The following is a 27,804-nucleotide window of genomic DNA, read 5'->3' on the forward strand; positions in this document are numbered from 1 at the left end:
GCTAGAAATTTTAAAGAAAGGGTTCACTTTTATGTCAAGATTAGACAACTTTAAATTATTTAAAGATCCTGTTACCCTTGCTCTGTTGACTGCCACTTCAGTGTTTCTTTCAGGACACTCCAAACAGCAGACAAGAGATAAAGTGTTGCAACTGTGTCACAAGAGGACAGAAAGTGGCTGTTTGCATCTGTTTGGGTCTAGTGTCAACCTCAAACTTACTCATTAGTATCCATAAAAATAAAAACTTAGGACAAAAGGTTAAGTGTACAAATAGAGGAAACACACATTCCATAAAGGGGAGGGGGAAAGATTGAATTCTTAAAGCCATACTAAATAATATCCTAGAATGTGCAAGCAGAAGTGACCTTAGAGAACGCTAGCCTCTAAAGGACCCAGAAAGTAAATTATTACTAAGTATGAAAGCCAGACATTACATGACGATAAAATATGAGCTGATCAGTATCAGAAAATATATAATTCGGTTTATTTCCTAATTCATAGAATCCTAAGAGTTGATAGTGCTCTTAGGGATCATCTAATCCAAAATTACTGCCAAGGCAGGGATTCCTTCTATAAAACCCCTGGGGATCACTAGCAACATGGGACTTCTAGGTTGGAGGCTCTAACTGGTAGTGGGCAGTTCTATGTTCACCACTAAATTTGCTCTTATTTGATTGCCAGCCCTTAGTCTTAGCTTTTTTAAGGAAAACAGTAACTCATTTCATGAATATTTATAGCAAAGTCCATATATGCTTGCCACCCAATTTGAGAGTTAATTTCTTTGTTTCAAGTGTAGGAATAATTATCAGTGTAAATTCCTCTTTCTAGATGAACAGCTCCTTAAAGACAAGACCATACATCTTGTACATTTTCAAATTTCTGCCTTAAACAGAGCACCTTGCTTATATTAGGATTTCAAATGTTTGTGAAATGATAAATGAATGGAATGAGTGAATGAACTGAAATGAAATTAATGCCCATATTTAAAAATAGAATATTAGCTGATTTCTTGCCGAAGTTGTTAGTTCAAGAGTGAAAAAGAATACTCAAGTATCTGAAATATTTCTCTAAAACTTTATTTCAAAGTTATTCACCTCACCGTTAATAAGGTGTATGATTAATGCTCTGTGCCAGTATTTGCAGGCCTGCCCATTGCCGGCAATGGACTTTGAGAAAACCCATTTCCTGGCACCCAAAGGTTAAATTACTCTTTTCAAAACATACCGATCTCCCCAACACTTGCAAAAGTATTACATGCACCATTTTCCCACCATTCTTTAAATCAGAACTTACATTATTAATCTACATCAGTGAATGTTAAATGAAGTCATTTTAACAAATTATGACTGTACAAATCAAAATAGTACTAGTTAATATTAGACAAGAGTATCTTACAAACACTACTATTACACATTACCTTGCAATCTGAAACATTATATTTCATATTTGTGTATGTTTATTTTAGATAACTGAAACTTCACAGAACTTAACAGCAAATAAAGTTTAAAAAATTTAGTTCTGTACATTAGTTCCAACTATCTCTATTTTACAATCTATAAGGCTCATGTCATAGTTCAGCACCAAAAAGATCTACACAAAACTGTTTAACCAATCTTCTTATCTATCCTGTGTGATAGTTTTTGTTTGTTGTTTTTTTTTTTTTTAAGGTAAAAGTTCTACTTCAGACCTTGAAGTGGAATACTTCTAGTCAGACTAGGTAAAAACTTTCGTACCTTATTTTCATTGAACAGATATCAAAAAAAACAAAAAAAGGAAAAGAGCTGTGTTACACCATGCATTTAGGTTGTCAGCGTCTATGTTGAATTTATAACACTGAAGCATCAGAAATAGCCTAATAATGCCCTGCCCCTATTCTTCCCTTCCATTTTAAATTTTTAAAAAAGTAACCAGAAAAATGTTTCATTTATTCTTTAAAATAAGGTGCAAAGAAGGATTGCAACAACAAACTCCCTCATCCACACCTCCAATAACATCTCACTGTTGTTCAGCATAATCTACCATGAACTGATTCAGGAGCACACCTAGAGCTATATTCACAGCTCCTGAATGTACCATGTTTTCTATACCAGAAGCCTGTTCAATGGCAGTGTTTCTCTGTTCAGAGGTCATTACAATAACTTTTGTCACTGCTGGCCTGGACTTAACACTCCAGATTCCAGAGCCAGTGTTTTATTGTCCCAACTCTTTTCTTCCTCTTTAGGATTTATCAATTTTAGAAAAAGGGCATGTTTGTTTTGCTATTTTCAAAGGGTTTGTGCATATCACATTTTACCACATTATACCCCAATTTTACCACATCGGGGAATGTTGTCACATTCCCCAAGCTAGAAATGTTTTCCAAAAACCACAGGTACTTTCTGTAATCTTGTTGTTCAAAGTACAAAATTCTTACATGTTAAAAAATTTTTTAATTGGAGATTAGTACCTCTGCTTTCTTCTGACAGAAGTACACAATTCATTATACCATGTTTAAAAACCAAACATCATGCATACAAATGGCCAAAGAGGTATGAAGTTTTACAGAGCCCTTAACATCATTCGAGTACATTTGGCATTGGCCAGACCACAACAGGAAGCATGTCAGCAAATTGAGCAAAGAGACTTTCCCGAGTACACGATAGTCATCCAGGCTCCATGTCAGTCACATAAAAATTTATGTAACATGTAATCTTTTAAAATTATCCCCAGATATCCCATTCCTCCAACCGTTCCCATACTCCCCCCCCATGCCCACCCCCACCCTGAAGTCTTGCACCTCACAGAGTATCTTAATGTTCCCCATTACTAATGACAGCTGCTTCAGGTTCTGCTGCTGTGGCAGGGAGTCTTGGTACTTTCTTGGCAGGGCTTGGAATATGCTAAAATGAAAGGAAAAAGTTGATGGCTCTTATGATTGTTCCCCCACAAGAATCATGGCACCAATTAAAGTTTCTGTAAAGAAACTAATAAAGGACAACTCTGGAGAAGTTTATGCTAAATATATATTCTATATAACTTTTCATGAAGGGAACTCAATATCCATTTTTCACCTTATGGTGAATTTAGTATACAATTATCCATATGGCGGGGAGAGGAAGCCTGCCACAGAGACCCACCACATACAGTATTTTACTTGTTACGTCTTGTATTTGCAACTCAAACAGTGGCGGTTTGACTTGCTACCTAATTTGTATAATAGCAAAAAGCAAGACTATCCATTTACCAAACTTGTAATAAGCAGATAAATAAGCAGTTTCAAGGTTATAAAGTCCTTAGTTTATAACCCAGCTTAAACATTTACTAGCTATAATCCTGGGCAAGTAATGTAACTTCTTGGAGGCTCATCTCTAAAGGGAGGACAGTATCATTTATAAACTTCAAAGAGGTTGTTTTAAGGATTAAATAAGAAAACGTAAGTAAAGTGCCCAGCAGGTAACAGGAATTCAAATCATAGCTATGATTGTTACTTCTTGACAATTTGAGGACAGATTTTGACCATGACCTGGGATGAGATGTGAAAGGATCCTTGTCCCTCTACTCCATCTCTCACAAAGACACACACCACAAATGAACCTTCTCTCTACATCAGTCTTCCTTTAAATCCCGGTATCATTAATAAAACCTAGTATTTACTGTATATTCTTTTTTTTTTTTTTTTTTTTTTTTTTGAGATGGAATCTTGCTCTGTCGCCAGGCTGGAGTGCAGTGGTATGATCTCAGCTCACTGCAACCTCTGACTCCCTGGTTCAAGCGATTCTCCTGACTCAGCCTCCTGAGTAGCTGGGATTACAGGCACGTGCCACCAAGCCCAGCTAATTTTTGTATTTTTAGTAGAGACAGGGTTTCACCATGTTGAACAGGATGGTCTCGATCTCCTGACCTCGTGATCTGCCTGCCTCAGCCTCCCAAAGTGCTGGGATTACAGGCGTGAGGCACTGCACCCGGCCTTTACTGTATATTCTTAAAATATTAATAATTCAAATGCAAAGCACTTTATACAATTGGAAATAGTACAGCTAGAATCTACTCCCAGAGCCCTTACTATGAATTACTCTTCTTTGCTGACATTTATTTAAGTTGCTAAATCCCAGTTAGGTCTCCTAAACCCTAAGATATGGAGATGGGAACTCTTTTATTTACCTCAGTTGCTATGTTTGAATGCACAAGTCCTACTCCTTCATCCAAAGTGTCATCATTTGGAGTGGGACGCCGAGCGTAAGTTCTTCTGTGCTTCTCATCCACCCTAACTAAGTACCACGTTCCTTCAAAGAGTGAATCTATTGAGCCCTGGGGAATATAGTTGACTAAAGGAAAGGGAGAGAATATCTACAATTAGTTATGATATACAATTCATCTGGTAATAAAACTACAGATAAGTTTCATATATCCCAATAATTTTCACTGACATCAGATTAGTACTGAGTAAAGTCTTGATATCATTATCTTATATATAGCATCCTTAATGATATCAGCCCTCCAAACAGGCTTTTGGGTTAACTTAAAGAACATCCAATATTTTTACCCAAATGATGGGTGTCCTCTCTGAGCTTCATGTTTTCAGCGAAGACATCTGGTGCCACACCAGTTCTTGAATCAAGCCTTGATTTAAGATCACATAAACTTGCTGTTATTTTATCAAGAGCAGACCCTAAAATAGTGAATAATTCAACATTAAAAGATTTTTTTGAAAAATCATGTCCAAAAAAAGCCTAAGTAAAATGTTGCCAAATGAGACAAAACAACTTCATTTTTGTTAAAACTACTGGCTATTGATTAGTTAAAAGATAAGATGATACCTATTTGACAAATCTCCTATGATGTCAGACTAGAAATCTATTATTGAGTATCTGCCACTAGACAAGTTAGGAAACAGGTAGAATTTGAAACTATAAATAACTTGTCTACAATTAATCCATGGTATAATTATTTTATTTTTATTATTTTTTATAGAGATGGGGTCTCACTATGTTGCTCAGGTTGGCCCCGAACATCTGGCCTCAAGGAATCCTCCCACCTCAGCCTCCTGAAGTGTTGGGATTATAGGTGTGGGCCATTGCACCTGGCCCATGGTATAATTTTAAAAAGTAATGTCAAGTTTTCATCAGTTTATCTCTACATTTTTGCTCTTTCCTGCTCAGGGGAAGCACAAAAGTGACCTTAAATATAGCCAAGACCATAAGCCTATAAAAATTAGATAACTTAGTCCTATCCTTTATCCAGGTAAGTAGAATTTTTTTTTTTGGACAGATTTTTAGGGCAGAGAGTAAAAACCTATTGAAAGAAGTAATGAAGACTAAAATATTGTAATGATCTGTGGGACAGATTCAGGTGCTCACTTGAGAAGACTGCTACATCAACTTCCCCAGAGTAGTTCTCATTCTTTTTTTTTTTTTGAGAGAGTCTCGCTCTGTCACCCAGGCTGGAGCACAGTGGTGTGATCTTGGCTCACCACAACCTCCCTCTCCTGGATTCAAGCAATTCTCCTACTTGAGCCCCCCGAGTAGCTAGGACTACAGGCATGCACCACCTCACCTGGCTAATTTTTGCATTTTTAGTAGAGATGGGGTTTCACCATGTTAGCCAGACTGGTCTCGAACTCCTGACCTCACGTGATCTGCCCGCCTCGGCCTCCCAAAGTGCAGGGATTATGGGTGTGAGCCACTATGCCTGGCCTCAGTTCTCAATACATTCTTGTTGAAAGATTCAGCACTTACCCGGTGTAGCATCTTGTGTGACTTTAAGAGAGTACAGAGTGGCAGCCAAACCAGAACCATAAGAAAACACTCCAATTCTCTTCCCTGCTAATTGCTGAGGTGAGTACCTATGTAAGGTGTAACAATAGTTAAGAAGTTTAACTGATCCAAAGCTACAGCGTGTGGGAAGCTACACAAGTAGCAATAAAAATTTAGGCTATCAGTTAAAGTAGAATCTAACTTAAAGTTTTAAGGATCTAACTCAAAGTGTTAATATTACAGTAGGGAATCTAACTTAGTTTTAATATTGCAGCATGTGAGTTTTCATCTTGTGGGGAATGACAGAGCTTGTGAAAGTCATGCCACAAAACAAGTTACTTCATCAACCAGGTATTTATGGTTCAACTGTAGGTCAAGAATTAAAAAATCATGAAAACAGAAGCCGGGAAAGCCAGTATGAAATTAGCAAATACTTCTGGAAGAACTGTAGCCTCAACCCATACATCTTTCAAGTCAATGGACAATAGCAGATTAGAGAGCCTCAAGATAAAATTTTCTGTGATCTACCACCAGCATGCTTGACACCAGATTTGGTCTTAGAAATCTAACATCTCCCAAATAAGGGGAGTTAAGTAGTAGGTGGAATTTATACTTACTGTGCTAGAACAGATGCAAGGGAACCATATACTGAAGATGTGTACATATTTCCATTTTGATTTGATACAAGTAAAGATGCCTTTGTTTTCTGACTGAAGAGTTCAGAGCTAGCCTTCATAAATGCCTTCTCCACATCTCTATCAAAGTAGGTGTCTTCTAATTTAACATCCCTGAAAGATTTATTTTACAGTTTTACAGTGTTCAAAGCCTATGTTTTTATTACACTAAACAGCAGGCCTAATTAGGATTCAAATCTTCAAGTGTATATAATTGTTTTCTCATTTATTAAAAGCCAAGTAGCAGCAATCTAATTGCTATAGAAATCATAACAGTTGTATATATATGGTTCTTTTTCTCAGAAGTTTTCATAATCAAGTTAAGACTGCTTGATTTGAATAGGTTAACAGATGCACTGTAGCTTTATTGTCACGGAATAGAATACTATTCAAGTCCATAATAATGTTTATTTAGTTAGAAAAGTCATGGTATTACAGGAGCCAAGTTTTAAAAGTCAAGTATAATTTTATCAGATAGAGAAAGGACACATAAGAGACACAGGGAGAAACAGAATGAGTTGAACACGCATAGCATGCTAGGGAGCCTAAAGTGAGAAAAAGGCAGGTGGAGTACAAAAGCTGACTTCAGCTGTGGCAGTGTGCAGGATGGAAAAGGGCATGGGGGCAGGGGTGCTGAGAGAGGTAAGGAGTTAAGAGGCTGCTGTAGTGAATACAGGCCCTTGTGCAGTTATTTTATTGTGACAACATGAATGGAGCTGAAAGAAAGAAATCAGAAAATCTGAACAGAAATGTCTAAAGAATTTGTGCATGTTAACTACCACCTCTCTGGACTTAGATTCTTCACTGATTGAGACACACAGATTAGACCGGATGACTTCTAAGATTCTTCTGACTCTCAATTTCTCAGGTCTGTACAAATAACAGCTTAACAGATATTAAAAATGCTCTAATATAGAAGGAAAAAACTCATAATAGCTCCTCTTACCCAAAGGCTTCCAAGCCACTATAGATACTATTTTTATCTCTATTCTGGTCGTTAAGGAAGTCATTCAGCAACATCCGAGCTAGAGATTTCTGAACCAGTTTACAATATGGTGAGTGAAAGATCATGAAGCCAAAATCATTCAAGGTAAAATCTTTATCATTTCCCTCTGAAAGAGAAGTCCAAGGAAACTATGAAATTCATATAAGCCATGAAATTTTAAAGTTTGACTTTAGAATAAAGCTAGGATATTTGTATATGTTTAAACAGCAACCACAAATACACTGTATAATGAAACCTCTCTATACCTTAAAATATACATTTAAAAAGACACTCAAAGATGAAACAATATGTACTATGTCACTAATTTTCAAATTTAAGAGTCATACACATTAGCAGGTTACATAATCAATTTAGTGGGTCAGGATTAGTATTTTTTTTTTAAAATAAAAGAGTTTTTTAAAAAACAAAATGCAGTAGAAAAATAGCAAACTGCATAACTTGCAGCAAGGGTAAGTAATGTCATGACATTTTTGTTTCAGTCTGGCATACACATACAATGTAACATGTACTTCTTACTGTGGGTCCTAATAAAAAGGTTAGAAAACCACTGTTCTGTTAATATATACTGCAAGAATGCTTCTTATCCAGAGCGACTAAATTCACTGATATTTGTCATTGAATATGATTTTTAACCCTTTCTCATAACCTCCAAAAAGCAAAGTTGGACTATAGAAAAAGTATACTTTATGTAATAATGTGTTATGAGAGCATTAACTCAAATACTGTCCTTTCAGTGCCTCAACAAATTTCCAGATTAATGATGACAGTAAAAAAAAAAAATACAAATTCACAGGTCAAGTGCAAAGAGATTAGTTTTGGGGGAAGATCACTTTAGTAATTCATTTTCATTAGTTTTCCCTGAATCACAGCTGTAGTCCAAAACCTTGTTAAAACACCTCTCTCAAAAGATGAACAAAATTCAACTTACCTTCTTTCTCCACTTTGATTCTCTTACAAGGGGTAAACCGACCTAAATATTTTTGCAGAGATACACCTCAGTTCCAAAGTTTACCTCTTCTAGTAAATTACACTTTCCCAGAAACTATGGGAAAATGTTGTTTGGTGAATGAGGATTAATGGTAAAAGGATATTAAATGAAGAATGCCCACAAAGTAGTTACTTACCAAAGATACCTAGTACATTACACTACTCTCAACTGATACCAAAACCAAGGAAAATGGGTAACATTTACCTTTCTGCCACTGGGCACGGATCTTTTTGCAGTAGACAGAATAGCAGCGGTCTAATGCACTGAGGTAGCACTGTATGGAGAGTTTTCCATCTACTATAGGATATTCAGATAGCATATCAGGCTTGTAAAAATCATAGGCATGTTGCATATGTGTCCCACGAAGCCCTATTAGAACCAAAAAGGAAGATGTCTATATATTTCTGCTTCTTGATGTCTGTATGTTAGTAAGTATACTGCATTATCTAAGGACCTTCCTTAACTATCTGATCAATTCTCACCACTTACAGCAGAGAAATCGCAGGGTGAAGCCAATATAAGTGAAATGATACATAACAGTATCCATGGACAGTCCTAAGACTCCTTTGGTATACAACTTTCCATGCCAGTTTCATAACTCTAACAGAGTTCACAGTTACTCTACTACACTGAAGACAAATTAAACTTGCCAGGGACTATCAGCAAGTTACTATTTAAGTTATCATTTGAACCCTACATTAACCCACTTCTCTGTAAAGTGGGGATGACACCACCTACCTCATAAAACTGCTATAAAGATTAAATACACGCCGGGCATGGTGGCTTACGCCTGTAATCCCAGCACTTTGGGAGGCTGAGGGGGGCGGATCACCTGAGGTCAGGAATTCGATGCCAGCCTGGCTAATGTGGTGAAACCCTGTTACTAAAAATACAAAAAATTAGCCAGGCATGGTGGTGCGTGCCTGTAATCCCAGCTACTCAGGAGGCTGAGGCAGGATAATCACTTGAACCTGGGGGCAGAGGTTGCAGTGAGCCAAGATCGTGCCATTGCACTCCAGCTTGGGCAACAAGAGTGAAACTCGGTCTCAAAAAAAAAAAAAAGAAAAAAAACCCCATAAATATGATAACACATATAAAGCTCTTAGCAAGTAGTACCTGCATTTAATGACCATTAAGTAAGCGACAGCTCCTATTTCTATTTTCAAATTTCTCAGCATATTGTGCTAAAAAAAACAAAAATGCTTTCCCAAGCACTTACCTCGTTCAAAAATTAAAGGAGCATTTGGCCCAATTAGCAGAGCTACTGCTCCAACTCCACCTGTAGGTCTAGCATTTCCTGTGGCATATACAGCAATATCTCCTGCAACTACCAGGGCATACCGTCCTGAAAAATATTTTTTATTATTTCACAAGAAGGAATTCAATACTATAACCACACATGGAAACTGAAGTCTGTTATATTTTCCCCAGAATATGCTTTTTCCTTCTTTGATGAAGAAAGAAAATGCTCTAATTTTTTTTAATTCATCTGCCAGGGCTCTGTCACCCATCTGACTAAATTTTGAATAGATCATTTGTCCTACAAGATAAGATAACCAATTCACAATTCGGATAACGACAGACAGGTATAATATCTTTCTTAATATAGCCAAACAAGGATAAATTATAAAAGTTTGCATATTGCATTAATTAAAATGTCATTTGGGTCTATTGAACCTTAGAAAAAATTTGGGGGGACGGCAGGGAATACGCATGTAACATACCATCCCAAGAGCTGGACTCAATCCAGTTAACAGCATTGAAGACAGCAGCTGTGCCTCCATAGCATGCATTAGTTGTGTCAATTCCTTCTATATCTGTATTCCCAGACTCTTCAAACAGCTGCATCAAATTAGTCTTCACAGACTTTGATTTGTCAATGATTGTCTCTGTTCCAACTTCCAGCCGCCCAATGCAATCATAGGAAAGGTTATTTCTCTCCATAAGATTCTGAACCACAGTCATGCAAAGAGAGTTAATATCTTCTCTATCCGTGCAGAAGCCCATCTTGGCCTGGCCCAAGCCAATGGTATACTTTCCAGCAGCTACACCATCATATTTTTCCAACTCTGCTTGATCAACATATTGAGAAGGAAAATAGATCTCAAGGGCAACAATTCCCACATCTTTTGGCCAGCAAGCTTCTGCATTCAAAGGAAGTGATCCAGGCATGGTGAAAGAGCTTTAGAAACGAGAAACAGAAAAAACATTGTTTTAGGTTATAAGTTGCTGGTTTTCAACTCTGAAATTGAGAAACAGATATTAAGAGTTTAGCAATCACCTGAAGTATTAGTTTAGTTTAAGTTTAGTATTTAGGGCACTCAATTGTGTACATGTGAAGTAGCAATTATTATATGAATGGAATATTATCATTTAAAATTATAGTCTTTTAGAAAGGCTTCCATTTTATTCAAAATTGGGCATCTCTAGATTTAAAACATGATTATTAGAGGTAAACAACACTCAAATAAGATTTTCTACACTGTAAAGAACTGTAAGATAAAATACAATGATAATTTAGAAATATGGCTGACAAATCAGAATTACCTGACCACCCGAAAGTTTTAATAAATTAGGCCGGGCGCGGTGGCTCATGCCTGTAATCTCAGCACTTTGGGAGGCCGAGGCGGGTGGATCACGAGGTCAGGAGATCCAGATCATCCTGGCTAACATGGTGAAACTCCGTCTCTACTAAAAATACAAAAAAATTAGCCGGGCGTGGTGGCGGGTGCCTGTAGTCCCAGCTACTCAGGAGGCTGAGGCAGGAGAATGGCGTGAACCCGGGAGGTGGAGCTTGCAGTGAGCAGAGATCACGCTACTGCACTCCAGCCTGGGTGACAGAGCTAGACTCCATCTCAAAAAAAAAAAAGAAAAAGTAAAAATCAATCAATCAATCAATCATGTATTCATCATAGATAAACCAGTCTTCTTTTAAAAAAGGGACTAAGCTTCCTCTCCCTCTCCCTCTCCCCCTCCCCCTCTCCCTTCTTCAGTCTCCCTCTCCTTTCTTCGGTCTCCCTCTGTTGCTGAGGCTGGACTGTACTGCCGTGATCTCAGCTCGCTGCAACCTCCCTGCCTCAGGCTCCTGTGATTCTCCTGCCTCGGCCTGCCGAGTGCCTGGGATTGCAGGCGGGCGCCACCACGCCTGACTGGTTTTTGTGTTTTTGGTGGAGAGGGGGTTTCGCCCTGTTGACCGGCCTGGTCTCCAGCTCCTGGCCTCCAGTGATCTGCCGGCCTCGGCCTCCCGAGGTTTGCAGACGGAGTCTCGCTCAGTCAATGCTCAATGTTGCCCAGGCTGGAGTGCAGTGGCGTGATCTCAGCTCGCTGCAACCTCCACCTCCCAGCCGCCTGCCTTGGCCTCCCAAAGTGCTAAGATTACAGTCTCTGCCCGGCCGCCACCCCATCTAGGAAGTGAGGAGCGTCTCTGCCTGGCCACCCATCGTCTGGGATATGAGGAGCGCCTCTGCCCGGCCGCCATCCCGTATAGGAAGTGAGGAGCGTCTCTGCCTGGCCGCCCATCCTCTGGGATGTGAGGAGTGCCTAGGCCCAGCCACCCCGTCTGGGAAGTGAGGAGCGCCTCTACCTGGCCACCCCATCTGGGAGGTCAGGAGCGCCTCTGCCCGGCCACCACCCCATCTGGGAGGAAGTGAGGAGCGCCTCTGCCCCGCTGCCCTGTCTGGGAAGTGAGGAGCGCCTCTACCTGGCCGCCCCGTCTGAGAAGTGAGGAGCGCCTCTGCCTGGCCGCCATCCAGTCTGGGAGGAAGTGAGGAGCGCCTCTGCCCGGCTGCCCATCGTCTGGGAAGTGAAGAGCGCCTCTACCCGGCCGCCCCGTCTGGGAAGTGAGGAGCGCCTCTGCCCGGCTGCCCCGTCTGGGAGGTGAGGAGCGCCTCTGCCCGGCTGCCACCCCGTCTGGGAGGAAGTGAGGAGCGCCTCTGCCTGGCCACCACCCCGTCTGGGAGGAAGTGAGGAGCGCCTCTGCCCGGCCGCCCTGTCTGGGAGGTGAGGAGCACCTCTGCCTGGCCGCCACCCCGTCTGGGAGGAAGTGAGGAGCGCCTCTGCCCGGATGCCCCGTCTGGGAAGTGAGGAGCGCCTCTACCTGGCCGCCCCGTCTGGGAAGTGAGGAGCGCCTCTGCCCGGCCACCCCATCTGAGAGGTGAGGAGCGCCTCTGCCTGGCCGCCACCCCATCTGGGAGGAAGTGAGGAGCGCCTCTGCCCTGCCACCCCGTCTGGGAAGTGAGGAGCGCCTCTACCCGGCCGCCCCGTCTGGGAAGCGAGGAGCGCCTCTGCCCGGCTGCCCCGTCTGGGAGGTGAGGAGCGCCTCTGCCCGGCTGCCACCCCGTCTGGGAGGAAGTGAGGAGTGCCTCTGCCTGGCCACCACCCCGTCTGGGAGGAAGTGAGGAGCGCCTCTGCCCGGCCGCCACCCCGTCTGGGAGGAAGTGAGGAGCGCCTCTGCCCGGATGCCCCGTCTGGGAAGTGAGGAGCGCCTCTGCCCGGATGCCCCGTCTGGGAAGTGAGGAGCGCCTCTACCTGGCCGCCCCGTCTGGGAAGTGAGGAGCGCCTCTGCCCGGCCACCCCATCGGGGAGGTGAGGAGCGCCTCTGCCTGGCCGCCACCCCATCTGGGAGGAAGTGAGGAGCGCCTCTGCCCTGCCACCCCGTCTGGGAAGTGAGGAGCGCCTCTACCTGGCCGCCCTGTCTGGGAAGTGAGAAGCGCCTCTGCCCGGCTGCCCTGTCTGGGAAGTGAGGAGCGCCTCTGCCCGGCCGCCACCCCGTCTGGGAGGAAGTGAGGAGCGCCTCTGCCCGGCTGCCCCATCTGGGAAGTGAGGAGCGCCTCTACCCGGCCGCCCCGTCTGGGAAGTGTGGAGTGCCTCTGCCCGGCCGCCCCGTCTGGGAGGTGAGGAGCGCCTCTGCCCGGCCGCCCATCGTCTGGGATGTGAGGAGCGCCCCTGCCGGGCCGCCCATCGTCTAGGATGTGAGGAGCGCCTCTGCCCGGCGGCCCTTCGTCTGGGAGGTGAGGAGCGCCTCTGCCCGGCCGCCCTGTCTAGGAAGTGAGTGCCTCTGCCCGGTCGCCCCTTCTGGGAGGTGAGGAGTGTCTCTGCCCGGCCACCCCGTCTGGGAAGTGAGGAGCACCTCTGCCCGGCTGCCCATCGTCTGGGAAGTGAGGAGCGCCTCTGCCCGGCCGCCCCGTCTGGGATGTGAGGAGCGCCTCTGCCCGGCCGCCCCGACTGGGAGGAGAAATTCTTCTGCCTTGGGATGCTGTTGATCTATGGCCTTGCCCCCAGCCCCGAGCTCTCTGAAACATGTGCTGTGTCAACTCAGGGTTAAATGGTTTAAGGGCGGTGCAAGATGTGCTTTGTTAAACAGATGCTTGAAGGCAGCATGCTCATTAAGAGTCATCACCACTCCCTAATCTCAAGTACCCAAGGACACAAACACTGCGGAAGGCCGCAGGGACCTCTGCCTAGGAAAACCAGAGACCTTTGCTCATGTGTTTATCTGCTGACCTTCTCTCCACTATTATTCTATGACCCTGCCACATCCCCCTCTCTGAGAAACACCCAAGAATGATCAATAAATACTTAAAAAAAAAAAAAAAAAAAAAAGGGACTAAAAAGTGGTGTCTAGATTTACTTACCAATATTAACAAAAATCGCTAGCTACTCAAGACCATTGTTGGACATTTAACTTACCAGAGCTTCAGCTTCTTTAACAGGTTGTATTAGTCAGGAAAAGAAAAATTACTCTAGATATTTAAAACAGAGGGGAGTTTTAATGCAGGGAAATAGCTACAAACTTGTTGGCTGGGCTGGAAGAACAAAGTGGGAAAGGTGGTTCTCTGATCCCATGAGCCTGCACTCCTGCTGAAGCCACTTGAGCTACAGTACTAGTACCTGTGCTGCTGAGCTGGAACCCAGAGACCCAAAGTCCCACTGTTGCTGCTGCCACTGACAAGAACAAGAGAGGTACCTTCTTCCCACCTTCTAATATTTCTTGAGTACTTCCATCAGCCCTCTAACCAGAACCCAGATGGCATAAGAACCAATGAAATGTAGTTGTGAGGCTTTGAAGAGTGGCACAGCTCCTCAGTTTTAGAGAAAGAATCCTAAAACCTAAAATTCTACAACTCAATTTCCTTTTTAGGTATGACATCATTGGATGGTGCTACTTAGGTGACAGAATTTCATTTACCCAAAGGTCTTGGTTTATTAGTTACCTGGGCCGAACTGATTCATGAACATTCTGTATCACTTGTTTGTCAACCCACCACTAATTTGATACTTAAAAATGAAAGTCAAATCCTGTATTTATGTCATTTGTCCTCTGCCACTCTTCAATTAAAGGTCTTAAGGGGCCAGGTGCAGTGGATCATGCCTATAATCCTAGCACTCTGGGAGGCTGAGGCAGAAGGATCACTTGAGCCCAGGAGTTCAAGACCATCCTAGGCAACATAGCAAGACTTTGTCTCAACAAAAAAAATTTTTTAAAAATGAGCTGAGCATGGTGGTGCATGCCTGCAGTCCCAGCTACTAGGGAGGCTGAGGCAGGAGGATCACTTGAGCTCAGGAGTACAAGGGTGTAGTGAGCTGTGACTGCACCACTGCACTCCAGCCTGGGTGACGGTGAGACCTTGTCTGTAGAGAGAAAAAAGAAAAAAAAAAAAAAAGACTTAAGGGCTACCAGTTGTATCTTCCTTCCAAACAGAAGAATCTTATTTTTTTTTTTCATTCATCCAAACAATGCCAACATGTTACATGCTAAACATTAGGGATGTTTAATGGGAGACTTCCTTATCCTCTCTAATATTCACTATTTTATGGGATAATAAGAGAAAAACACATAAACAAGTAACAACATTGACAGCCACATTATATAATGGAGAACTACCTAACTCAGCCTGGTGGTAGGGCAAGGAGTGTTAGGAAAAGCATCCTGGTTATAGGGGCCTGACTTGAGCCCCAGGAATGGGTAGGAGTAAGCAGTAAAGCACTGAAGAAACGGAGGGTAGTAGATTTTCAACAGAGTGGACACCATGAAGAAAGGCAAGCCACAAGGAATTACAAAAAACTTTACTTGTCTATTGGAATGAAACATGAGCTGAGTGGATCAGGTAAATAATAGATTAGGATAACTAGGTAAGGGTTAGGTCATGAAGGTTCTGATAACGCTGATGTTGAGGGGCTTCAAATTTATCATGAAGATAGTAAGAAGCCATCGGAGAGTTCAAAAAAAGGAATAACATGGTGATATTAGTTGTCAGGTCAGTGTTTTTCCAACTCTGGAATCAATTTAGTGGATGGCAAGCACACATTTAAAAAAATGAAACAGAAAAGAATACAAGATATAAGATTGCATGGCACAGGGTAAATGTAAAGATTTTTCTTGAATCAACCTTTTGTTTGAATTATTCATACATATATAAAGTATACATAAGTTGCAATACAAAGTGTATTTTTACTGGGGGCCACAGTCAAAAAAGTTTGACAGCCACTGTTTTATCATCACTAATGCTGTTTTACAGTCACTGGTGCTGTGAATGGATGAGTTAGGAAGCTGACATGGCAGTCCAGATAAGACATGGGTCATGAACTAGAGCATTTACTACATGTGGAGTGAAGAGGAACAGCCTCCAAAAACATGGAAAAACCAAAAGAACTAGCAGAAACTGTAACTGACTAGATGTTAGGGAGAGAATAAAATGTATAGAATGACTTGCAGATTTCCATCCTCAAGTGTTTTATGACTTGACAAGCACACTGTCAGATACACTAAATGAACAGAGATCCTCTCCACTTTGTTCTACTCCACTTCTTCCACACAAACCCTGTTTCCTTTATGCCCTTTTCCCTGGTAAGTGGAGTTCAGCCAAACCAGCGCTCAGAACCACCACTGAGGAAGTGAAGAGATCAGGCTCAGACAAGCTGCTTTCGTTCCTGTCATTTCACCAACATCTCCATACATTTTTCCAGTTTGGTTTTCCTATCTACTTCCTTCCTATATGGGACTTAACACAAAGATTCTTAACTTTCATGTATGCAATTTATACTAGAACACACACAAAGAGAACTACACTAAAGTCAACATCAAGGATAAATGCTAAATACCACCCAATCTTTCCCCATCTTACAACTACTTACCCTACATAACCCTCCCTCTACTCTTTACTCTCAAATTATTATATTCTTTATCCAAAAACATTTAGTGCTTTCTTCAACAACCCACCTCGTGCTTCTTATTGAAATCCTTTATAGCCCTAGATCACATAGGTCACATTTTACCCATGAAACGTTTCTAAATTACGTTTTGCACTTCTTGCCTATCCTTCTACACCATCATACTTCGTCAGTTAAAAGTCACTTTTTTGGGTAACATTTCAGAAATTGGGATTCCTCTTACAATTGCTATCAGACAGAAGCCAATTATGATGTTGTCATTGCTTACACATGGGAAAATAACAAAACTGCTAGCATGACATTTGCAGATGACAGTCAACAGCCTGAAAGAAATTCCCAGAAATGATACTGGAGCACTCATTTCACCCTCTAGGAACCAAATGGACTGGGAAGGAAGTAGAAGGTGGTGAATCCCTAAGCAGGAGTCAAAGTAGGCTGGCTTTGCATAATTGCAAAGCTGAAGGCCAGCACCAAAACCTTCGCATTCTTTTTTGGGCTCTTGAAAGGAATGCTACATCACCAATTCTCTTGGCGGCACAGAGGATGTTTAATGGAAAATTACAGGTATTAACAACTCTGACTCCGAAAACAATTCAGAAGGCAGACTCTAAATATATGAAATTTAGCAATTCCTTGTGTTTTTTCACTTGTGTTTTCCATCTTATTGAATGTGCAAGTGGCATATGACAAAAATCTATGTCTAACTCTAAAAGAGCTCTTTAAAAAATTCTAAGTAATCAAAAAAGCATTGTATTTTAATTTAATTGGCAATGAAGCATCTTAAATTTATTACATCCTAGATTCTTTAGACAGTACGAAATATAGCATTCAGTGCTTCAACTGTGTTACTTCCCAAATATCTGCCTGTATTATGGATTGAATGTCTGGGTTTCCCCACCAAATTCATATGTTGAAGCCTTAACTCTCAATGTGATGGCATTTGGAGATGGGGCCTTTGGAAAATAATCAGGTTTAGATGAGGTCATGAGGATGGGGCCCTTATGATGGGATCAGCGCCCTTATAAGAAGATACCACGAGAGCTTGCTCATGCTGTCATACTCTCTCTATGCCATGTGAGGACATGGGCAATCCAGGAGGACAGCCCTCATGGGGAACCAACCATGCTGGCACCCTGACTTCCAGACTGCAGACCTATGAGATCATAAATGTCTGCTGTTTAAACCACCTACTCTATGGTATTTTGCTGTGGCACCTAAACAGATTAAATAGTCTGGTCACCTCAACTAAGTCCAAGTTCCTTAAGGTCTCCTCATGTCTTGGACTACTGTATGGCCCGTTTTACCAGACATAGTATATATACCGCTGCTACTCAACTCCACGATGGAAAGAAAAACTCCTAAACACAACAATCTACTTCCGAATTATATCCTCTTAATTCCTAAATTACTGGCCATATTTCTGTATTCAATACAGGAAAAACAAGGTCATCACCAACATTCAGGGACAGGGGCATAAAGAAAGACTAAGGGAGGCTCATTCTTGTTAAGACCTAAAGCTAGGGAGGGTAAAGATAAGGCTTTTACATTCCTACTCCATTCATCTTCAACTCCTTTCCTGTGTCTACAACTCAGATGGAAGACTACTGATTTTCTGGATATGACGCACTTGAAATGTTCTACATCCATCCTCACTCTGAGCTTCAACAAACTCTCCCCATCAATTTTTTGATAAAGTTGGTGCCCACTTTGCTGAAGTTGAAATGAAAATATAAAAGGGCTGTCTAATATGCCACTAGGCATGGATTCTAAGTTTATAGTAAAATAAGATACTGGATAGTCCACAAGAAAGAGCCCTACAACTACTGTTACCAGAAAAAGACTAGTCCATAGGCTTATAAGCTCCTACATATGATCTCTTAAGTCACCAAAGTAGGAGTAACCACCTTCCCAGCCTTTCCCACAAGGCTACCCTTTAGATTCTTTTCAACTCTTCAAACTGCTTTAAACATGCTGAAGACGGTATGGTCTTCCTTGCCTGGCTCAGTGGTTTTTAACACTATTGGAAATAAAGTGAACAGGTAATATATCTTTTTGAAGGCATAAACCAGTTTGCAATATACTTGTACTCACTAATAAATTCACTTTAGTCTTTTAAGAGCATCATGTAGCAACACTGGCAATATATTTAATTATCCTTATAATGCTTGTACAATTCTCTATAAAAAGCTATAATGCAAGGCTTCCATTTCAGAATTAATCTGTATTTGTCACAGTCTGACCAGCTCTGATCAATTCTTTGTATTATAGTACTCCTAAAATAAGGTACAACTCTATGACTCCTAAATGTCCTACATTAAATACATGTTTCATTTGAAAACAAACAAACAAAAAATGTAGGTTAACTAAAATAACCCACATACATCAAATGGAAAGTGAAACACAATTCTGACCTTGATGACAAAAACATTTTTACATTGTCCAAGTCAGTCAATATTACTCATTCTCTGAGGGTTTCTGACAGCCAATGTGTTTTCCATTATGTTCTTGGTAAAAAGCCATCTAATCTGAAATATTTAGCCTTTGGTTCAAATTGAGAAAGAGACTGATTAAGTTGACAGGAAAATTAATACAGAGAAATAATTGCTTTCATGACATTTAGAAGAACAGAAAGTTAATAGTTTCTGGTCTCAAATGTTACTTTTTTTTTTGAGACGGAGTTTCGCTCTTGTTGCCCAGGCTGGAGTGCAATGGCGTGATCTCGGCTCACTGCAACCTCCGCCTCCCAGGTTCAAGCGATTCTACTGCCTCAGCCTCCCAAGTAGCTGGGATTACAGGCGGGTGCCACCACACCCAGCTGATTTTGTATTTTTAATAGAGATGGGGTTTCACCATGTTGGTCAGGCTGGTCTCAAACTCCTGACCTCAAGTGATCCACCCGCCTCCACCTCCCGAAGTGCTGGGATTACAGGCGTGAGCCACCATGCCCGGCAAATGTTACTTTTAACTATCCTATTGAGCATGTGCTCTTACATTGTCCTTTCAAATGCTCTCTGAAATAGGCTAGATGTAGTTAGATATAAATCAGGGAAAAAAAGACTAGCTACAGGTCTGAGGTGCTCACATGATGGTATTCACTCTTTACCCTACCAGAGAATAGAATATTCTGGTTAATTCACTATTTAAGAATAAAGAGGCCGGGTGTGATGGCTCACACCTGTAATCCCAGCACTTTGGGAGGCCGAGGTGGGTGGATCACTTAAGGTCAGGAGTTCAAGACCAGCCTGGCCGAAATGGTGAAACCCCCTCTCTACTAAAAATACAAAAATTAGCTGGTTGTGGTGGCGGGCAAGAGTAATCCCAGCTACTTGGAAGGCTGAGGCAAGAGAATCACTTGAACCTGGGAGACGGAGGTTGCAGTGAGCCAAAATCTGAGCCAAGACCGTACCACTACACTCCAGCCTGGGTCACAGAGTGAGACTTCATCTCAAAAAAAAAAAATTAAAAAAATTAAAAAAATTAAAAAAAAGAGATAAATCACAAAAACTTTCTAAGTAGAATATAATTTTAAAAATCTGATAGTTAAAAAAATTACGTTTTTAATTTTTTACAGATAATGCATTTTATTATTTTCAGAGTACTATATTCACCATAAAATAAGTCTAAAGAGAATAATGAAGACTCTGTATTTATAATAAAATATATACATTTTCTTTTTAAATTCCATCCTTAAAAAAGAAGAGAAAAGGCAACTTTCAGAGAACTTTGTAAACCTTTCAAGTCTTCCAACAAAGTAGTACCAACAGAGGACTAAAGTCTTAAATAAGTCTCATTAAAGTGAGGGCTCACTCCCTCTGGTGGACAAAAGAAACTCCATATCCTATTTCCAGAGTCAGTAAAGCAAGATAAGGAAGACTTGTTAATGTTTTCTGAATGCTTCCTGCCTAGAATACATAAAAGACCTATATAGTTATTCTGAGAATAAATCTGGAAATGAAAGAGAACTGGAAAGGGGAAAAAATGGGGAAGGAAACTAGCTGATGATACTGGTGCAAGGGAAGTCCTAACCTAGCTCCTCAATGGCTGTGTTGGGGAAGGACTTCAGCATCAGTCCCTCCTAATTGAGCTCTGCCTCTGCTCTCTTCTCTGTCACAGGCCAACAGTTCTTTCCAAATTGCATGTCTAACCATTGTCAAGATGCTGCAAGTTGAGCATTCCTAATACAAAAATGCAAAATCTGAAATGCTCCAAAATCTGAAACTCTCTGAGCACCAACATGATGCTCAAAGGAAATGCTCACTGGAACATTTTGGATTTTGGATTTCCAGATTAGCGGTGCTCAAATGGTATGTTTTCTCAAATATTCCAAGATCCAGAAAAATCCAAAATCTTTTAACACTGCTGGTCCCAAGCATTTCAGATAAGGAAAACTCAATTTATATTTCAAACTCTGCCAAGTTTCTCCTCTATTATTTAGGCTTAGCCTCTCTGCATTAAACAAGGAGCTTTTGGAGAGCAGGAACCGTGCTTTGTTCATTTTTGTGTCCCTGGTACCCAGCCCACTGTTCGGCATATGGTATATGCTAATGTTGAATAAATGAAATGGTACTAGACTTCTAATCTAAAATCATTAACACCCATAGGAAATCATAATCTTGAAATACAAAAAAAGCAGAATCGTAAGATAAGCACTCCCTGACAATATGAGAAAGCAATGGCTGCAAATAATTAGATTACCAGTCGAAACACATTTGCAATTACTGTCCATTCTCACATAATTTTTTTTTTTTTTTTGAGACAGAGTCCCACTCTGTCGCCCAGGCTGGAGTGCAGTGGTGCAATCTCAGCTCACTGCAACCTCCCACTCCTGGGTTCAAGCGATTCTCTTGCCTCAGCCTCCTGAGCTGCTTGAATTACAGGCACCTGCCACCAAGCCTGGCTAATTTTTTTGTATTTTTAGTAGAGACCGGGTTTTACCATGTTGGCCAGGCTGGTCTCGAATTCCTGACCTCAGGTGATCGGCCCGCCACAGCCTCCCAAAGTGGTGGGATTACAGATGTGAGCCACTGTGCCTGGCCCATTCTTACATAATTTTAAACATTCATCCACAGCCCAGATACATATCTTTTGAGGCCATAATTTAAAAAGCACTAATGGCAGACAGGCTTACCTCTGATTGTTTCTGATTAAGTAGTTCATGTAGTTACATTTTATCATACGTACTTTTATGAGTGAACACTAATTTTTAAAATTTGTTTCTAGATTTTAAACATTAGTCTAATAAACATAAAATTAGTTTCCTGAAGCAATAAAGCATTAACAAAATTTTAAAGATGAGGTAGAACCCTAAAAGGGGTTTTAAGAACATATGGCACAAACAAATCGTTATTTGCTCTAGGATACCAAGTTTCCTCCTTCCATTAGAGAGGAATACTTTCCTTAAGCAGCATGACAGGATGCCATACCTGTGTGAAGGACAGAGAACTGCAGTCTCCAGGTCTGTCACTGTTTCCTCCTTCGGGCACTAGGAATTTCAAATAAGAACTGCTTTTAAAGTTATAAATCACTACCCAAATTCAAATACTAATGAAGCCAATTCAAAGTGAGTTAAAATAAGCAATTCCTTATCCAATTACGTTATGCAGAATGGAATTTGACATTTGCTTAGAAAAAATCATACTTAAAGCTTATAGAACATTTTCCCCCTTATTTTCATAGCCCTTATAGTGATAGGTTCAGTCCTGGTAATAAATGGATATAAGAAGCCTACTATTGCAGGAAGGAAAAAACAAAAAAACCTCAAGGAAATAAGAAGCCCATGTCACCAAATGAGGCTTTAAACCAAGGTTTTCAAGAATTGGGGGAAAGGAATATAAACAAGTTGTAATAAGTTAGCAAATTTCTAGAGTAAAGAGATCTATGCAGTCAAGAGCCTGCACTGCATGTAACAGATTGTGGCTTTGGCAGCAATTTTGGACCTCAGTTTCCTCATCTATAAAATGAAGCTAATACAGTTGCCCTCCCCAGATCATTGTGAAGGATTGCTGAGATGATAAAATATGTGAAGACACTTTGTAACACAAAGCACCAATACATTGATTATTACCTTAGTTCTTATAGTTCTTATAAGTGTTTTTCAAAGAAAATAAAGGTATTTTTTCTGGCAAGACCTAATCATTTTCAATACTGCCACCTTCACCCTCCCAACCTTTTATAAAGTGATTTTCCCTCTTAACTGCTTATGTTAAAAAATTAAGCATTTAGACAAAGGAGCATTAAACATTATTATGTAAATTAAGTAGGAATAATTTGCGAAGGTGACTGGAACATACTCTTCAGTCCACCTATTTTGAAAGACTGATTGTTACTTGAGATGACAACTTCTATGTTTAACACAGCATACACCATTTCCTCTGCTCTCTATTTAATTACTGGCAAATTTAGCATCTGCCCTTAATGAATTCACTGGTGACTACATTCAGATGTTATTAATATTTAATAAAGCTTTACTTTTTTACATAATTACATAATTTAAGAGCTCTTCACAGCTGTAGCGCCTTTTACTTCATTAACTAAGTTTACTACCCACCTACGCCTCCCCCGCCCCATGAAAAGAAATAGATCTTGAGTTTTGTAGGCAAAGAATACTACAATATTCCAAAAATGTCTCTAATTACAGTATTAGACATACTTTGACAAAATAACCTATCTTTTGTTCTTTATTATCTCAAATTATGCCTTTGTCTTCTGCAAATTAAGCAGACCCACAGAGACCAGTTCTTGAAAAACATGATTCCTTCTCCATGTTAAGACTACTTAAATAATAATATTTCTTCTTGATGTTCATGTATGTATATGCATTGACACTACTTGTATCAAGGAAATTTTCCTTGAACTGCTTATATTCTGCCTTTCCTTGCACTGCCTATATTCCCTCAATTTTTTTTTTTTTTTTTTTTTTTGAGACAGGGTCTCCCTCTGTCACCCAGACTGGAATGCAGTGGCATTCCAGTCACTGCTCACTGTAACCTCGACCTCCCAGGCTCAAGCGATCCTCCTGTGTCAGCTCCCCAAGTAGCTGGGACTACAGGCGCATGCCACAATACACAGCTGGTTTTTGTATTTTTTGTAGAGATGGGGTTTTGCCATGTTTCCCAGGCTGTTCTCCAACTCCTGGGCTAAACCAATCCACCCACTTTGGCCTCCTAAATTGCTGGGATTATAGGCGTGAGCCACCTGGCCTGGGCCCCTCTTTCTATTTTGATTACTTAAATTGGAAAGGGAGGTTAGGTGGGAGAGACACAGAGAACAAAGAAGAAACAAACCGAAGATTCAGAAAGGATTGCTGTGCTACTTAAGGATTTCTCTATTCTGGCTAAACCAGTATTGCCAAAGTCTCAAGCAGATCACAAACTTATTTCTAACAGGTCTTTTCAGAGTAAGTGACAGAGGGAATCAACATGGGTCGAGAAGCAGTTAATGAATGGCAAGTAGCCAGGCAGGTTACCACAAAGAAGGTTTGCAGATTCATGGGATGAAATACAGGCACTTTGAGTCTGGCAAAGACTAAAACACAAGAATGATAAGACTGCCTAGGGCCAACCAGATTTATGCAATGGTAGTTTCTTCTGGAGTGTACTCAGTGGTCTGAATACTTCCTTCTGGCTCCCTCCTTAGCCTTGATTCAAACAAGTGGTTGGAGAAGTTCATAGCCTACACATTTTGGTATGTAAACTATAAAATATAAACAGTTACCTGTTGATACTTCTCATTGTTACAGGAGATAAATCTGGGAAATAAAGAACAAGTTGGCAACCTTTCCTCCTTAGGAGCAAGCAAGTAAAAACTAATGTTAAGAAAGACTTGCTCAAACCTGTACACACTGGTATAGTTCTCCAAGTAAAAAGCATGGACATCCCTGCCTCCTCCCAGAGTTACTGGTCTGCCTATCAGAGATTCTACTCATCTTCAAGGCCCTGTTCTAAGTCACCTCTTCCCGGAAGGTTTCCTCGATAAATCACACAGAATATAAGTTTTCTAATCAGGGACCTGCACTTCTATAGAAGTAGGTCATTCATACCCAAGTCTACATAGCTTACTCTCTATGGAAAACTAGTTATGGGCAGTCTTCTTATCCATACAGGATTCCTACACTTCTATTGGGAGAGGGGCTATATATTTTGATTTTTTGAAATCCCTTTGAGACCTTGAAGTAAAGAGTACTCAAATGACACATTTTTCAGTGGCTGAATTTGGAGTTATAACTACTAGAGGACAAATCTTTTAGATTTAATACTTGTAGCAGCCCTCAGTAGTAAGTGCTTTCTGCTATCACTTTTTAATTTTTTTTTTAAATTTATTACTGCTCCTTGCAGAGCAGGGCTACTCTATATGTAGTGTGTCCAGAGTAGCCTGCTATCACTTTTGAGATGAGCTGCAGCACCATAATGTCTAGTTTAAAGAAATTGGCTCTCTACTGCTACTGTTCAAGGCAAATGGTAGGTTTCAATTGTTCCCACATTCCAAGGTGAAAAATCTAAGAAGCCCATATGGAATCAGAAAACATTTGTTGGTCTTACAATCATTCCCATATGCACCCCCACACAACTACAAACTCTGCAAAGATGAAGACAACACGTCAAGCTTTCAAAGATTAGCCTCTCCGCTACTGGTGTAACTACACTCAGTTGACAGACATTAAGTGAACATCAACACACGCCATGCATTAGGATGAAGAGATTAAGAATCTAGTTCTAGCCAGGCATGGTGGCTCATGCCTGTAATCTCAGCACTTTGGGAGGCCAAGGCGGACGGATCATTTGAGGTCAGGAGTTCAAGACCAGTCTGACCAACATGGTGACACCCCATCTCTCCTAAAAATACAAAAAAATTAGCTGGGTGTGGTGGCACATGCCGGTAGTCCCAGCTACTAGGGAGGCTGAGGCAGGAGAATCACTTGAACCCGGGAGGCGGAAGTTGCAGTGAGCCGAGATCATGCCGCTGCACTCCAGCTTGGGCGACAGAGCAAGATTCTGTCTCATAAAACAAACAAAAAAAATCTAGTCCTATCATTAGGACAGGTTAATATGTATCTCAGCTTTTAAATCTATACTACCTTCTTGAAAAACATAAAAATATCACACATCCTTCTATGATATTTGGTGCCACAGTAACCCAGCATAAAATTATAAGGCTATATTCCTTTCTAAATGAAACTAATTGGAGATTCTCATATGTAGCAAAACAAACTTCTCCAGCTACACCTCATATCCAATTCCACTGGATTATGGAAGATCCAACCAGGTTTTAAATGATTCTAGGGGACACAGGAAACTGATGTTACAACAATATCTGGGGTTTTTGCATTTATTTCTTCTAAGAAAAGCTATCTAAAATCTAAGTCAAAATCTCAAAATCAATTCACAGTTAAAAGAAACAAGATGTAAAGGCAATCTGGAGGGATATTTAGGATGAAAAACAAAATTAAAACAAGGCCCAAATAATGTGGCCTACGGCTCCAAACATAAAATATCCCTTTACACTCCCTCCCCACAGCATAAGTCAGACCTTCTGAGTGCTGGGGTTACTGATGATTATACTAGAATTGAGCTGAACTAAACTAGAACTGAATAAAGGGCAAACTTACAAACTTATGTGAGAAATATCTACAAAGGTAGACACAAAGAAAGCCTTTCTCTCTTCCCATAAGGTATGCTATCCCTGCCCCCTTCTTCACACAAAAATAACTGCAATTTTAAAATAAAGTTTAAAGAACACAAGCTACTTAGGTGTCTCAAGTGCAAAGAACTACTGACACGGATAATGTTAAGGACTTTCAACTGCCTCCCATCTAATAGTATCTGTGCAATAAAGTCCAAAAACCATCTCAGAAGGAAAAATCTGTTAGCTCTAGGAGCACTTCCATTTGTCCTAATTTTGTTGTTTATCTTATCATTGTTTTTCATATTCATGCCTGAAACAGAGCAAATGTTAGTTACCAGCAGCCAGAACACATCATCCTACTGCAGCAGGTGGGCAAGAGCATCCTCGAAAAGGTGGGGAGCTGCAGCAGAGGTGAGCAGTGAAAGCAGCTACTGATGCCTTAAGGCTAAGGCCATAGGGACAAGCATGACAAACAGGCACAACCTCACATTATCTGTTCCCCAAATCCTTCCTCCAGAGCGGATCAGAATAATCGTTTCTCTACTACTGGTCAAGGCCAGACGTGCGTTTTCAAAGACTCCATATACTTGCTTTGAAATATCCTTAGCTTAATCCAAAACCTATTTGTGTGAGGACTCTGTGAGTGCCTGCCCATTACACTGTATCACCTAAAGCTGGTCCCGCAGGTATTAGCAGGAGAGAGATGTGGGATTTCAGAACACCAAGGAAGCCTATTTTTTAAAACGTAGACAAAAAAAAATATGGAGGCAGCAAGGCGGGAGGCAGTGATCTATGCGATTTGAAGCAAGTACAGACTGAGCCCCATTACTTAACCAGGTCTAAATCACGGTTGTGAACGCTTTCTTGCACCTGAGCTGAGGAAGAAAAGTAATGCCACCCACTTCCCTTCTTTCCATCAACTGCTATATGTGGCAGCAGGACACACCCCCTGCGAACCTACCAGCCTCCGTCTAAAGAAGATCTTACCCAACCTTTGGCGTCCACCCTTAACCAAGGCTCTGGAAACGCCTTGGTAGCCCAACTCTCTTCTCTCTCCCTCCTGACACCCCCTACTCCCCCCTAGGCGGTCATAGCTGCCTTTCTGGCACCTCCAACTCCTATGTCGTTAGAACACCTAGACCTCAACGCCCTCTCGCGTTCTCCCCTCCGCGACTCGCCTGTGTTCTCGGCTCTTCTCAGATCCGCTATGGTCGGCCTCAGGTCCCTCACGAGGGAGCCCCCGCCCGGCCCCGCTCACGGTGCCCCATCCTCCCGGGCAAGGTCCACGCCTACGTCCTGACCCAGAGCCCCAGCTCCTTCGGGCCTAGTCAAGGACACCGCCTCTGTCTGGCCCACACCCCGCCCGCGGTACCTCCGCAGCCCAGCTCTACTCCCCCGTGCGGGACACTCACCAAGCGTGACCGAGCGGCAGCAGAGGAAACAGAGTGAGCCACGAAAGGACAGTCCGCGGCGCCTCCCCTTCGCCACCAGCTTTATAGCCGCCAACCCACCCGACTCCGGCACTGCCGAGAGTCGCTGGGAGGCGGGACGGTGGCTCCAGCAGCCAATCGCGGCCGGTAGAGTTGCCTGGCGGCGCCCGCCCCCCAATCCGGC

General features: G+C 41.5%; 1 protein-coding gene across 2 annotated transcripts; it reads right to left on the reverse strand.

The window, feature by feature from the left end:
• Positions 1–1,055: 1,055 nt before the first annotated feature.
• HMGCS1 (3-hydroxy-3-methylglutaryl-CoA synthase 1) lies at positions 1,056–27,755 on the reverse strand. Of its 2 annotated transcripts, NM_001134036.1 has the most exon segments (11): positions 1,667–2,879; positions 4,141–4,304; positions 4,523–4,648; positions 5,715–5,821; positions 6,350–6,520; positions 7,353–7,518; positions 8,605–8,769; positions 9,620–9,745; positions 10,125–10,582; positions 21,993–22,051; positions 27,603–27,659. In NM_001134036.1, coding segments are annotated over 9 exon segments (1,563 nt in total). In that variant the 5' UTR covers positions 10,573–10,582; positions 21,993–22,051; positions 27,603–27,659; the 3' UTR covers positions 1,667–2,789.
• Positions 27,756–27,804: the final 49 nt, after the last annotated feature.

This window comes from Pongo abelii, chromosome 4 (assembly GCF_028885655.2).
Source record: "Pongo abelii isolate AG06213 chromosome 4, NHGRI_mPonAbe1-v2.0_pri, whole genome shotgun sequence".
In the NCBI taxonomy this organism is placed as follows: domain Eukaryota; kingdom Metazoa; phylum Chordata; class Mammalia; order Primates; family Hominidae; genus Pongo; species Pongo abelii.